At 44.3% G+C, this 13,566-nt stretch overlaps 7 protein-coding genes across 7 annotated transcripts; 3 read left to right on the top strand and 4 right to left on the bottom strand.

Annotated features, from left to right (window-relative positions):
* Positions 1–45: 45 nt before the first annotated feature.
* EDB93DRAFT_1110657 (uncharacterized protein) lies at positions 46–2,000 on the top strand (the record flags this gene model as incomplete). The annotated part of the gene is made up of 9 exons (XM_041448044.1): positions 46–261; positions 319–360; positions 415–519; positions 575–631; positions 697–750; positions 800–1,215; positions 1,295–1,355; positions 1,394–1,474; positions 1,530–2,000. Coding segments are annotated over 9 exons (1,503 nt in total), but the record flags the coding sequence as incomplete, so codon positions are not given.
* Positions 2,001–2,411: 411 nt separating this feature from the next.
* On the bottom strand, positions 2,412–2,962 carry EDB93DRAFT_1060199 (P-loop containing nucleoside triphosphate hydrolase protein; the record flags this gene model as incomplete). The annotated part of the gene is made up of 3 exons (XM_041444813.1): positions 2,412–2,489; positions 2,540–2,589; positions 2,641–2,962. Coding segments are annotated over 3 exons (450 nt in total), but the record flags the coding sequence as incomplete, so codon positions are not given.
* Positions 2,963–3,608: 646 nt separating this feature from the next.
* On the top strand, positions 3,609–4,236 carry EDB93DRAFT_1258859 (uncharacterized protein; the record flags this gene model as incomplete). Its single annotated transcript, XM_041454142.1, has 2 exons — positions 3,609–3,858; positions 4,052–4,236. 2 exons carry the CDS (start codon positions 3,609–3,611, stop codon positions 4,234–4,236), a joined length of 435 nt encoding a protein of 144 aa, XP_041300546.1.
* A 1,192-nt stretch (positions 4,237–5,428) lies between these two features.
* On the top strand, positions 5,429–6,505 carry EDB93DRAFT_1258858 (uncharacterized protein; the record flags this gene model as incomplete). Its single annotated transcript, XM_041454141.1, has 3 exons — positions 5,429–5,538; positions 5,597–6,279; positions 6,333–6,505. The coding sequence occupies 3 exons, from the start codon at positions 5,429–5,431 to the stop codon at positions 6,503–6,505; spliced, it is 966 nt and encodes a 321-aa protein (XP_041300545.1).
* A 956-nt stretch (positions 6,506–7,461) lies between these two features.
* Positions 7,462–8,013, bottom strand: EDB93DRAFT_1110654 (uncharacterized protein; the record flags this gene model as incomplete). The annotated part of the gene is made up of 2 exons (XM_041448043.1): positions 7,462–7,857; positions 7,909–8,013. 2 exons carry the CDS (start codon positions 8,011–8,013, stop codon positions 7,462–7,464), a joined length of 501 nt encoding a protein of 166 aa, XP_041300544.1.
* Positions 8,014–9,807: 1,794 nt separating this feature from the next.
* Positions 9,808–10,600, bottom strand: EDB93DRAFT_1258856 (uncharacterized protein; the record flags this gene model as incomplete). The annotated part of the gene is made up of 5 exons (XM_041454140.1): positions 9,808–9,881; positions 9,931–9,975; positions 10,035–10,133; positions 10,199–10,409; positions 10,466–10,600. 5 exons carry the CDS (start codon positions 10,598–10,600, stop codon positions 9,808–9,810), a joined length of 564 nt encoding a protein of 187 aa, XP_041300543.1.
* A 1,311-nt stretch (positions 10,601–11,911) lies between these two features.
* On the bottom strand, positions 11,912–13,510 carry EDB93DRAFT_1333449 (uncharacterized protein; the record flags this gene model as incomplete). The annotated part of the gene is made up of 9 exons (XM_041455267.1): positions 11,912–12,131; positions 12,192–12,265; positions 12,326–12,496; positions 12,557–12,807; positions 12,858–12,878; positions 12,939–12,992; positions 13,045–13,134; positions 13,189–13,277; positions 13,338–13,510. The coding sequence occupies 9 exons, from the start codon at positions 13,508–13,510 to the stop codon at positions 11,957–11,959; spliced, it is 1,098 nt and encodes a 365-aa protein (XP_041300542.1). The 3' UTR covers positions 11,912–11,956.
* Positions 13,511–13,566: the final 56 nt, after the last annotated feature.

Here is a 13,566-nt window from a genome sequence, read left to right as displayed (position 1 = left end):
AAGAAAGCGTCGCACAATACTCCTGTTACTGCTGCGCCCGCGAAGAAAGCAACACGCAACACTGGTGCACGTGGGAAGAAGGCCACGCGCAACAATCGTCGAAATAGTCAGCCTGCTGTTGTACCAATGCAGCCGGAAAACTCGTCACAGAGGACCTCGGAAGTAGAGGACGATGCGATCGAGGAGACTGCAAATCTGTTCCACATGAGAGAGGATGGACGGAAAGATCGTAACAATGCTAAGAGCCGTCAGCAGAACAATGTTCGTATCCGAACATGATAAGTGCATACAGGAACGCTGACGTCGTCTGTCCACCAGAATGATCGTAGAATCGCACCGAATAATGCAAAGCCTGACAAGGTATGCAACCATATATATCAGAAACGCCCATATTTATATCATGGTTATGAATAGGGTAAGGGTCGCGCGAACAGAGTTCAAATAGAAGTCGAATCGAAGTTAGGGAGGGAGGCAAGTATGAATTTCCAGTGTGAGGACGAAGATGAGAGCGAGGACGAGGTGTGTGCAGCTATCTTTGAAGCAGAGTCATTTGGATATTGACTGTCACTCGCAGAGTCTAAATGACCATAATAAACAACCCTCGGGAGGACCTCCAGCCTCAAATGACGAGGTATGTCTTTCATATCTAATTGTGATAGATACGTGGATTAACCGTCTCAAATTTATTTCCTCCAGCGTGCTATGTCGCCACCAAAGCCGTTTAGTCAGTATGTATTTGGAATAGATGAGGTAGGCTCGTCATTCATCTCTCCTCATCGATTAGCTTGACGTCATACAGGACACTATCGGTGACGGTAGTAATATTCATGAGCATCGGTACCTCCCATCTACGATGGACGAGTGGAATCATTGGCACAGAATTGCGGTACACAAGGGAAATTCACAAATCTTCCTTAAGCTTGGTACATGGATCCTTCTTCGATACAGACAGCTCGCAAGGATTCGAATGGATGCTGATATTGACGGTCTCCTAATTCCCGAGGATCATGACATTTTCGAGATTGAAGATCCTGATCATTTGAACGAGGCCCTAGGAATGACTCGCCTCTATGCTGCTCTCGCGCACATTGAAAATCATCCGGAATACCTGGCGCATATCTTCCATGCGATCGGAAAAGCGTCGTTTGAGGAGCGACTTGGAAGTAGTCACCCTGGCTTCAGGACCCTTCCAGAGCTACCTACACCTCTAAAAAGGTATGCTGCCGTTTAGATGTATCACACAACTAACTCCGCAAGTAGCATGATTCTGGATCATACTTCATCATTCATTCAGGGCTGGAATTGTGTCGAAGAAGATGCAGAAGGTGATACTGACGATGATGAAGGAGTCACAGGTGCGCTAGATGAGATGGTGATCTCTAGCACGTCACAGTCAATATCAGCATCCACGTCATACGGTCAGGATCCTCACCAACACAAGAGGACGAGGTCGAACACACTGTCGCCGCGCAAGGTAAATTTCAGGTTTTTATATCACAGGGAATAATAGTTTGACCTTCGTCAAATAGGAAGACGGCGGACGCGGGTTGTCGAAGCGACCAAAGGGTGATTCAACACAGGGTTTTATTCGTCCCTCACCTCCGATTGAGACATCCATCGACACAGCTGTGATGTCCATTACAACGGACATCGGGCCTGAACACAGCGATATCCAAGCAACCGGTACTGCTAGCATCGTATCATCAAGGCGGTCTGCCTCTCCCGCCACACTCAACCGTGAGATGGATGTCATTTCGCACTCAATCCCACTTCCACAAGGAGTTCAGTCCCAGGATGACATCAGGGTGTGCATATCGGCTACCTCAGGTATTCACGGCACAGATGATGCTATCACACATCCTGCGAGCAACTCTTGTGACCGTGATACCGACATCATGGATGGTGGTGGTAGCGACGGTTTAGGCCAGTCAGGCATACCCGGTGGTCTTCAATCAAAGGATGATGAAGCTGTGACTATTCTCGTTCCGTCAACTCCATAATGAGTCTATGGATTCACCAGCGGTTGTTTGTTGAAATCAGAGGTCCTTATCGGGCGCTTGATAAATTCTTTTTCATTCTTCATATATACTTCATACATGCTGCTACATGTTGATCTTCTACGCAGACTCGTTGTACTATGTGACAATACTCAATGTAAATCTTAGTAATGTGACATCGCAGGAGTATCGTTTCCTTGAGAGATCATCTCTTAAATAGAACTCGTCCTGCCACCAAGAAATTTGCAAAATGTAAATATATGATATGCACCCGGAGAAAATTCAGAGGACCCTCCCACTACTGTCACATCGTGATTATCACCTCAATCATATTATATTTGGTAGGTTATCCACGCAATCTTAATTCAAACAGAGGCCTAGCGTTTAATTGATTGACTCGAACGACGGAGTTTGGAAATATTTCCTCATGATGCCATTATAAGCGTGATTTTTCCTAGTGTGATGACACTCGTCAACGACTAGAAGAGAAACCTGTCTTGCGCGTAAGACAGTTTAGTTTCAAGAGAAGGTTAGTTGAATACCTTGTCGATGCTCCAGTGGGAATGTGTAGCTATGTTTAAGAATATCTGTGCTAATAACGTTGCGTCGGTCATCAAAGGGAAGCTATGATGGAGGTACATACCAGTCATGACGACGACGTCAGACTTCTCGAACGATGATCTCCAATTGGCACGATTAGTAAGCTCCAGATCAAGAGGTCCATGGAACTTCTTGACTCGCAATGGAGTGTGCGCGGCAATGAAGTTGGCCTGTTGTTCGACCAGAGCTACCTTGGGTACCAGAAAAAAAAAGACTTTGCCGCGAGCGCTCTCTTGTAGCACGATCCATTTGATAAGCAAAATACTGATAAAAGTCTTTCCACTGCCTGTGTCGAGTGCTGCAACGACATTACATTCTTGAGCGCGTTGAAAAATCTCCTCTTGATATCTTCGAGAGAGAATGGCCTCGTTGACGGATTTTATGGAGGAGTCTTGAGTAATGGTCACTGCAATTGAGATAAATGGTGTTGAAAGAGTATACATGCTGTGGTGGGATGCGACATATATATCATTGATATATATGAGACGCGACACGTATATTGATATCAACGCATTAATTCATAAATCATGTATCTACTATGTGTTTTGCTCGTAAATTACTCAGTAGTAGGGCAGCGTCATTCCAAAGAGAACTATCAGTAAATTAATTATCTAGATGCATTGTAGACTAAAACGAAACCCTTCTTCAACAATTGAATTAATAGTTGTGTGCAATTCGGAAGGCATGATCGAGACCTTCATGACGGGTTTGTGCTTATGTAAACTTGAGCCATATATATTACAAGATTGTGTGGCGTGTGAATATCACGTGATGGTTGAAAATGGTTGATGTCGCCACTCGACGCTTTCGTTCTTTCCTTCATACCCTCATGTTCTCTACCAACCATGTCCTTGCTGGAGTTCCTTTGGGAACCTTGAGCCGTTGTGCTCTGGCATCGCATGGGAGGTGATCCCTTGTGTCTAGCGCCTTTATAGGCGTCTGGCCGTCGTCGATGGTCGCACGAGGCATCGTTCATTCGTTCGTCTCCCTCTTGTATTTTCCAAACCAACCATGTCCTTGCTGGAGTTCCTTTGGGAACCTCGAGCGCTGGAGTTCCTTGGGAACCTCGAGCCGTTGTGCTCTGGCATCGCGTGGAAGGTGATCCTCGTGTCTAGCGCCTTTATAGGCGTCTGGCCGTCGTCGATGGTCGCACGAGGCATCGTTCATTCGTTCGTCTCTCTTGTATTTTCCAAACCAACCATGTCTTTGCTGGAGTTCCTTTGGGAACCTCGAGCCGTTGTGCTCTGGCATCGCGTGGAAGGTGATCCTCGTGTCTAGCGCCTTTATAGGCGTCTGGCCGTCGTCGACAGTCGCACGAGGTATCGTTTGTTAGTATCCCTCTTTCATAACCCAAATCTATCATATCATTGCTGTCCTCCCTCATGGGATCCATTACTCTGTCGTTCTAGCACACGACTTTCCCAGCCGCAACTCATCTTGCTCAATCTCTTCAGAGAAACACGGCCGTCCGCTGCTGTCACCCGTCTGCTCTATCGCCCCAATACTGTCAGCTTTGGGTGTTTGTGTTGGATGGGTTTCTCTTCGTGTTGGCGATCATGACCACGACTACAACCAACACCTATCGACACTGCCTGCTTCTTGGCTTGCACGAATGTATGCCTCGCATCTCGATGTCTAGCCATCCGCATGCGCCTCGGTGGATCGGATCTCGATGTTCATACGATGTGTTTAATACGACGAATATCATTTGTACCACGATATGTCCCCTCCACAGGCATTTATACAAAACGTATCACGGCTCTTCATTGTAGCCTTGTGCAAGATCGAAATTTGCATATCAGTGACATTGCTACCCACGCACTATTTTCTCTTTCAATTCAACATACTCTGGCTGGACAATGCGTCAGATGCGTCATATGTCGTGGCCGCCTAACACGATGCATGAAGGTTTCGTTTCAGTTTACTTTCTTTGGGTGTTGTGTGCAATCCCGCTATCTCGGATCAGTGTCATAGCAAATGATTATGGATCGCTCAATTACATCTGAGAGTTGTCGATAAGGTGAATTGCATCGCAATGTTCTTCCCTGATATTGTTTCCTACTGAGTGAAAGCTTACATTGTCGCACAACAGATGTCCGTAACACATGGTTTCTTTTGAAATCGGATCAGTCACAGTATGTAAGGAGATGACTGTGAGAGTCCGTTCTTTCATGGTAGTATGTGAGAACTTTGATTTACATTGTGTCTATTCCAGTTGAATGTGATATATCCCCTCCAGAGTCCTAGTTTCATCCTCTTTCTAACTGGTTGAAAACATGTTCACATAATACAATCTGATTTTATGTGCCTCCCTTCAGTCGATAACAGGCAGATTTAACACTGTCATTGAGACTGAGGTCACGACGATCCGCGCAACACTACGATATTCGATGATGAGTTAGCACGGGACCAGATAAAAATTCCAATGCCTCAGCATCTCCTTTCTCGTCCAATGAATCATTTCCAGTTCACCCGCAACGGTATCTACTGCGTTTTATACTCCCACGTCCTCGTACGCTCCCGTAATCTATACACGATTTGTGTTGACACAAATGATAGATCTTCCATTCCCTATCCTGCATGAACTCGCCCTGCGCTTGCAAAAGTCACTACGTATTTTTGACCATGACGCTTGTGAGATGTGCAACAAGGAGGTTTGAAACTCTGAAAGGAACTGTGCATGATGTTCAGATCTTACGCCAACAGCAAGTATCAGGTCACCGGCGGCAATGTCCGATCGGACTGTTATAACGTTTCGGATTCCGCATACCGTTTTATATATGGCATTGTTTTAAGTGCCACTCATTTGTTCCTAGCGAATATCATCCACGATGCCTGCTTCCCTCCCACTTGAGATAAAGCAGAACATTTTGACTCTCGCCACACGCACTCGATCTCAAGCTGCCAAAAATTTGATGATATCACGGCAGACGTATCCGTGGTAGGCATTTCAGGTGCCAATATATACATGACCTTCCACTGATGTATTGCTGTTGTAGCATGGAAAAACTCGTATATAACAGAATTCTTTTACATGGAGAATCAAACGTCAGGCGATTTTTGCAATGTCTTCACCAGCGTCCACTGCCCGTTGAATTTGCTCAAAAATCCGTCGCATCCTTATTTTTAGTCGGTTCCATAGAAAAATCATCGTTGCTCGATATTCTCTTCCTGTGCAATCGTATCACTTCGATTCGGCTTGTACTCATAACCGATGAATTTGCGACAGACGGATCGTCGCTCTGGAGTGCCCTGGATGCCCTCCCCCTCCAGTCATTTCTGCTCGTCATGCACGTGGAGTTTACATCACCCATCTGCGCATCTACCATGTTTAAAAACCTGAGTCATCTGGACATCCACGGTGATCACCTGTTGGATATGCCACATGCAGGATTGGAGTCTTTAGAAGCATTGACGCACCTCTGTGTTACGCTCATCATGGAGCGTGCTGATCCAACGGCAATCACACGTCTTATCAGCAATGCACGTCTTCGATTACTTGCCTTTCGGGTGGATGATCCGCACCATGAGGTAGAAGAGTTTCTGGAGGAACATGAAATAAGCGACCATAGGATCGTACTGTTGCCCGAAACCACAACACTCTGGGGTGAGCTGGGCCAGGGTGACATGTTAGTATGGGAGTTAGCAGAGGACCAGACGAAACTTCCGATACCTCAGAATCGTGAGTATTTCCCTTCACATGTGAACTGTCGGTGATACTAAGAGATGAAATAGAAGGACATCGATGTTTGCCACTCAGCAGTATCGAAAATGCATACGCCGATTATAATGACACTGAGAAGATACCGGAATGGAATCCGTGCGCTATTGAAAGGAGACCCATGCGAGTCAATGTAGGGCCGGCTAGGAGACCCAATGGAGTGGGGATGGCTAGAACGAAAGTCTAACCCATGGTAATGTCTTTAGTAGCAAACGAGCCTGCAATATCTACCGCGATCAGATCATTCGTTGTACCACAAATTACGCGTAGCATGCAATCTATTTGCCTCAAAATATCATACAGAGCTCTTATTCTTATTAATATATTTGTACATGAGGCTTGCACGTTTTGCGACAAATTTAACTCCGATGATGGAGTATCTACCACGCCATCTGCTTTACTTAAGCATGTCGCTGAGTAATCCCCCTATATCCATTGATCCGAATGATTTTCCAAGCGACAAATGAGGTAAGTCCAATATTAAACTGAATATAACAGGCTGGAACCGCACATCACTACACAAGAGCAAACGGTGTGTGGGCCTTGTGGTCCAGAGTCTCACTTGGGTTAGTTTTGATTTTTGTCACGTCCACATTGCTGCCCAGCGTGTACTATATCGAACTACAGGCATCATTACAGGCATCATTACTAATATATCCAGAAATTCCATCAAGTACCTGTTTCCTCGACGTCGATTATACCGCGTCTCGTTCGTTCAACAAAGCTTTAAATACCTTTATATTGCAAAGTGAATACGTGTCAGTTCAACCGTTTCTTGTACCGTAAGCGCATATGACGATAGGGAGATGTAAATACACCACACAATGGTTTATCTGACAGTATAACTCATCGTTCTTCCATGTTGTTGGATAGTTAACTATGCATGTGCGAGACGTAAGATTGCATGAAGTTAGACACACCACATATTTTTGTCCACTATTATGCAGGCCAGGGGGGGGGGGGGAGGAGGACATGACTAAGATATCGAGGTGAAACAAAATGTAACGAATTTAATAGTACAAGATTGTGCCGTATGAGACCTGCATGGAAGATGCATCGTAAAATGTCATCATTAGCAGATATGAGAGAAAGTCGATCTATATGAATTAAAACTTGGTATGGACACGTTCGCTAATGGATGGATCACAAATCAGCGCTGTCCGCTAGTCCGGTGATGATATCCTTGAGTAATCTGATACCCTCGTTCCGCGCAACGGTAGTTCCATGTTCCCGCTCCATCAGTTCCTCTATATCGTTCCTCTGTTCCTGCGTTTCTCTCTCTAGTCGGTCAACGTCGTCACTCATGACGTCGATCGTTACCTGCTGATAACTAACCTCGTCTTCTAGATCGGCGATGCGGTCTCGGTAACCATCCACCTCAATCCCATGTTCCTCAAGAATCTGCTCGCGTTCCCGTTTCAGGTCATGTACCTGACGTTCAGCATGATCGAGCATTTCCTGCAGCTCCTGTATATATGGCTCAATGGTTGACATTTCGCTAGGAGATCGCCGATTTGGCGTCCCCTCGCCTTCATCGTTCTGTGTAATGTTAGATATTGTCGAAGAAAACGACGGAGGATTGTTACATACGACGTGCGGCGTCTCATCGCTTTCTATCTCATATTTACAACGTTTCAGCGCACCCGATGTCGATGTCGAATCTTCAGCGGGACGTTTCTTTGCAAAATTGAACATGTCGAATGATGAGTGATGAGAATTGATTCTGATCGTAAATAGCACTGTTGAACGATTGATTCAAGAGACGTAGAATGAATTCCTCCTGATATACTCATTCGGCGAGGTATAATTATGTAAGCTGTTGATCCAGTATAATCCACACGTGAATCGGTGATATTTAGTTAACTATCGTGTAAACTGCTTGCAATTACGGTCGTATGTAGATATAATTCAATAATTCGTCGTCAATGTCATATGTACTGCTATTGAATCTCTATATTCCATGCATCTGTTATGTCTGTGATGTTATTCCGTGAGTGGTAACTACAAATCGTAAACCCAGCTCTGCTCACCTCATAGAACGTGTCATTCATTTTTCAGCCGTCGAACTTGGTAGTGGTCAAATTTATCATAGAAATAGTTGATTCATACCGGCGGAATATATGCGTGCCATGTCCTATACCTAATGTTAATAAGTAAGCATCTGTAAGAGTGCCATGAGTCTGGCTCAGAGTCGTGGTCATTTGATTGATGTCCAACTAGGGCGTTTTGGCACGACTAGTCACGGTAGCCTGACTTGCACCAGTAATATACATAGCTAACCCTTTGTGCAGCATACGTATATATCTCTTTGTGTAGTATACGTACCTATCCATTTTTAGACTAGAATATTGGGTAAATGCAACATATCTCACAATAGCAACGCCGGGCAGGATGAGACAACCCTGTCTTCAATGATGGGGACGAGCCCAGGGTCTCCAGAGGTCAGGTTAAACCTCTCGAACTTTACAAGTAATGTCAATGAGCTCAGGAGTGATGACGTGCTGAGTGGACATATATTCATGGATGAAATTGTAACGATCCATTTCGATGCCCTCAGCAAGATACCTATTATAGTGCTTGGTCCAGGCTCGTTTCACGGACGAAAATACACCCACATCAAGTGGTTGGAGTTTGTGAGTCACCTTCGAAGGGAATGCGTGACAGATGGCACCATGATTGGATGCAGCCCTCTTCATTACGTTCGTTTCATGAGTTTCATGCCCATCATACATGAGAGTAATCGGTTTTTTTTGGATCAACACTAGCCAGTTTTAATATATTTCACCATGCGAGTTTATGTCGATGAAGGACTATCCGAGCCTTCTCGCAGTGGGAAGTAGTGCAGACGATATCTAGTTCGACGCCGAAATCGAGGGACTTGCGTTTTCGACTTTTTTTAGTATGTGCAATATACCTCTAGAATTTCCTGGAGCACATGCGAGTTGATGTATATCAAGGACTATCCGAGCCTTCTCGCAGTGGGAAGTGTAGACGATATCTAGTTCGACGCCGAACTCGAAGGACCTGTGTTCTCGACTTTTTCAGCATATGCAATATACCTCTGGAATTGCCTGGAGCACGCGTTCGTTCAGAAATTTTCAATCGCCTACCCGCGGCCCGATGCAGAAAATCGGCTTACAAAGGCAAAGTTGGAGAAGGAGGGCAGGTCCCCTGGTAATTTGCCGTTAACATAGTGCTCAGCGCATCAAGCGTAGCTACGCTATCTTACATCCAACTTATTTAGGTATTCATCCATACATGAATTATTTGTGCAAGTATATCTTTTCACATTAAATGCATCTTATTCGACAAATTGACGTGCTTGTCCTTGAAATTCTTCCTCCAGTGTTCAAGGTCGAAGGCGTCGTCATGACTGGTAATGGTAGCAGCAAGAAAAATACCTGTTCTTAGGGAAGAACCGGACATGGTGTCTTGAGGAAACACAGTGCATGAGCGACGAAAGTGAATTGCACAAAATAGATCGCAGAATTACCATTTACCCACGACTATGAATGTAAGCTCGGGGTTCAGGCCTTTGACCTGCCAGACGTCATCGATCGCCCCTATTAGACACGGTGAAAACAAGAAATGGCCATCGCTAGACTAACTCACCTTTAATTTCCTCGATTTCCTCCTTTCCCGTGAGTGCGTATCCTCCTTCGGAAAGACCGTCTCGGAAAAAATAATGCGCACTGTGGCAGCCCTGTTACGCTCACCAAACTCGTAGATCGTGCGCTTGAAATAGTTGAACTGCATGTACACATGGGCGCTCACGTTCACTACAGACGACGCGCTAGCACACGATTGACTTGCTGCTGCAGGGGATAGATATGCCAAACAACGATCAGTAGTTAGAAATTAACTTGAACGTCATATTTACTCATTCCTACGATGGATAGATTAGTTTGCGATGCACAGAAGATGAAAAGACGAATGGCACCAATTTTTCTGCATGCGTTTAGCAGAGTGTTGATAAACCTATTGATCATTTGATCGCTGACCCTTGAGTAATTAAGAATTCCCCAGGACAATAGAGCCTTCGGCTTATGGAAACTCTCGTAGATCATATTCCACGAACCATTTCGCGGTTGCTGTAGGCCAAGAATCAAATCATTGCGCGCCATGCATTCTGACATCCTAAACTTACAACTGGTCTACTAGCGGCAGGATTGCCATAGTGTATTTTGGCCGTCGGCAGGACACTTCCGTTGATCGAGATAGGGTCTGGGGCTACTGTGATCCGAGCAGTTGGGCTGAAAGGCGAGTCTTCGCTGTATGTCATGATGTTTCATATATATGAAATGCTGCAACCTCATCAACGCTGAGATCAGTACTTCTTTACATGGGGTACACCACGCGTCTGAGAATATTCTACCATAGCAAATGATATATGAGACTGACTAACCTACGCTTGCCTCAAAATATCATACAGAGCTCTTATTAATATATGTGCACATGAGGCCTGCACGTTTTGCGACAAATTCAACTCCTATAATGCAGTATCTATCACGCCATCCGCCTGACCCTAAGCATGTCGCCGAGTAATCCCCCTATATCCATTGATAATGAATGATTTTCCAAGCGACAAATGAGGTAAGTTCAATCTTAAACTGAATATAACAGTCCGGAACCGCACATCACTACACAAGAGCAAACTGTGTGTTGGCCTTGTGGTCCAGAGTTTCACCTGTTGACATTGACAATAACGATGCTTTTGTAGGTTTCATACTATTTGTGACTAGCCGGCGAACGCACTGGCCATTGATGGGCCCACTCACAAGGCAGCTGATTCCCTAAAAGTGGTTTGCACCCAGCGCAGGCCTTCAGCACAATCAGTCGATAATACCCTGTTTTTGAACAGATGGGACAGACACTGTTCTCATCAAGTATTGGTACTCTAACACCGGATGCAGATCACATTGCAGTAAGTATGTATTAACTCGTTGACGTGTATCATTTTCTTACAAGACGAAGTGCAAGTGCAATCATGTTCACAGGATCTTGATTCCAACATCTTCGAATGGAATCGACACTTTATCAACAAAGTCCCGTGTTAAAAAGACTTTTTCAATAGCAAGACAGGGAATCACAGTCTTGTATGTCAGGATTCATATGTGTTTATGCAAATTCAGAGGTGCCTGTGTGCGTCTTGCCAACTGTGGGAAGCAGGTATGTTTTTGTTTGACCTGGAAATTTCGCGGTCTTAATTTTCACAGAGACATGATACAAGAAGCAAATGATATGCCATCATATGTGATGCGCCATAAAAGTAGTTGTATTACTACTTGTGTACTGAAACTGAATATCATATCCCCCAATATGTATCCGATTTTCATATATAAAGTGACTTTAACCTTTAAGGAGAGTTTTATTGCTATTGGGTATGGTCTATTTGTGACGGATATTTATCTTGGAAGACAAAAAAAATGAAATTAATTGGCTATATAGCGCTACTTAACAAGATTTAGATACTTCTTTGGTTCAGGAATTAGTAGCTCCATTAATATCAATATAGTCGATGGGAAAGGGCTTATTGATGCTTTGAAGATGCTCAGATATCAAGTGGATAGCACGGATCTCATTACAATCTACACGAAGTTTTTCTGAAATATATTGACTACGATGATGTCTAGCGAAATCAAGACGCTGTTCTTACCCCGTGCATTAGATGTTGACGAGAAATTGAAACTGAAGACCAAGTCAAAAATCCTCCGATAATAACTATGGTGATCGTGCATGGTATGGTTGTTATCAAAGACCGATCTGGCACTGTGAAAATACCAGCCAAAAGACCAAGAGTAGATAATGCTACGCTGTTTAATAACGCGTACTCATCACTATTGTGATAGATTCAAGTGAGAGTGAGAAAATACCTCGTTGTTCGCAACAAACTAGGAGCGCTATAGATGATAGCAACCTTCGTAAAGTGGTATTGCAAGTTATGAGACTGTTAAAATGTTCGAGTGAGAAAATATCTGCTAGAATGATCTATTGAACTTGAGCGCACAGCAAATTGAAGAGACTTCATCTTTTGCCCAAAGTGTTGTGCCACAACGCCTGCAAAAATGCAGTTGACGCTAAGGATAAGTGAAAGAGAGCACAGCGTTCTTGTTGTGACTTGGGAACCAATATTCGGAATAGCAAGTATGCTAGCATCTACTGCCATGATAACGCCCGCCTGGGAAATAAACAAGCACAAAAATAACAGTAAAGTCTATGTTGAAGGTAAATTACATACCAGAGTGCTGTGCCTTATGTTATCGTCGTTGAAATGGTCAAGGAATTTCTTGATATCAAGCAGATTGACAATACCGTCAACGTGAAGCTTTTCAACATGCTCCAATACCATCACCGGGACACCAAACATAGCAGCCGTCGATAGCCAAGATAAAAAATGGATATTTCGCTTTCTTTTGCTTCCTTCAATTGAATGGGTCCGCATCAGACGAGCTTCTGGAAAACCATAGTAGTTGAGAAACTGGTGATGGCCTTCCCAGCAATTTAGACCTAAATTTTCAGAGCGCTAATCTGTCACTCACGTAAGATATTCCATATCCTTCCTGTTTGTTTATGCGAGTCAGTCAGTATTCGAACGATAGATTCCATCAACATAAGCGCACCACAGTATGCGACTCCTTGTTCCTTCAAGGATGTATCGGAGTTCAGAAGGTTCTCTGCAATTTTGTTTTAAAAAAGGAGACGGTTGTATAATGTCTTGCGAAGTACCAAAGCTGATAAGGCGAGCGATCACTTTCTCCGTTTGGTCTGTGCTCCAAAACAACGACGCCGCAGTTGATTGTTCAAGAATCAACCCCTCTATTATTTATTTTTCGATATCAGTCATTGCTTGATACAAGATGCGTTTCTTACCTGCTAGAAACCATTCTAAGTGTGCGCGTAGCTCAGTAGCATCCGAGCGTTGCATACTATAATGTCTTGGAAAGAAATCAATGTGCTTCCTGAAAAGATCCGGGTCAGTATCCTAGAAGTCTTTTTCTACCTCATCAACATGTTCTCACCAAAATTGTGCCTCCAGCTCGAGCCCTGAGGTCACAATAGAAATTTCAGCATAATTTGAATGCGTTAATTGTGGAATAGAACTTGCGCTTGTGGTTCCACTCTCTCGCAAAGGGGCATTCCTCGAATAGAAGGTCGGCGTTAAAATCCTCAAACCAAGCAATGATGCGGGCATCCGGGACGACGCAATAGTATTCGTAGTAGTCTCTGTCTTCTCTTGTAACAGGCCTT

The sequence above is a fragment of the Suillus bovinus genome (genome assembly GCF_016758785.1).
Source record: "Suillus bovinus strain UH-Sbo-P2 chromosome Unknown EDB93scaffold_393, whole genome shotgun sequence".
Lineage (NCBI taxonomy): Eukaryota > Fungi > Basidiomycota > Agaricomycetes > Boletales > Suillaceae > Suillus > Suillus bovinus.
The sequence above is the reverse complement of the archived record's forward strand: the minus strand, read 5'-3'. Positions and strand labels throughout refer to the sequence as shown.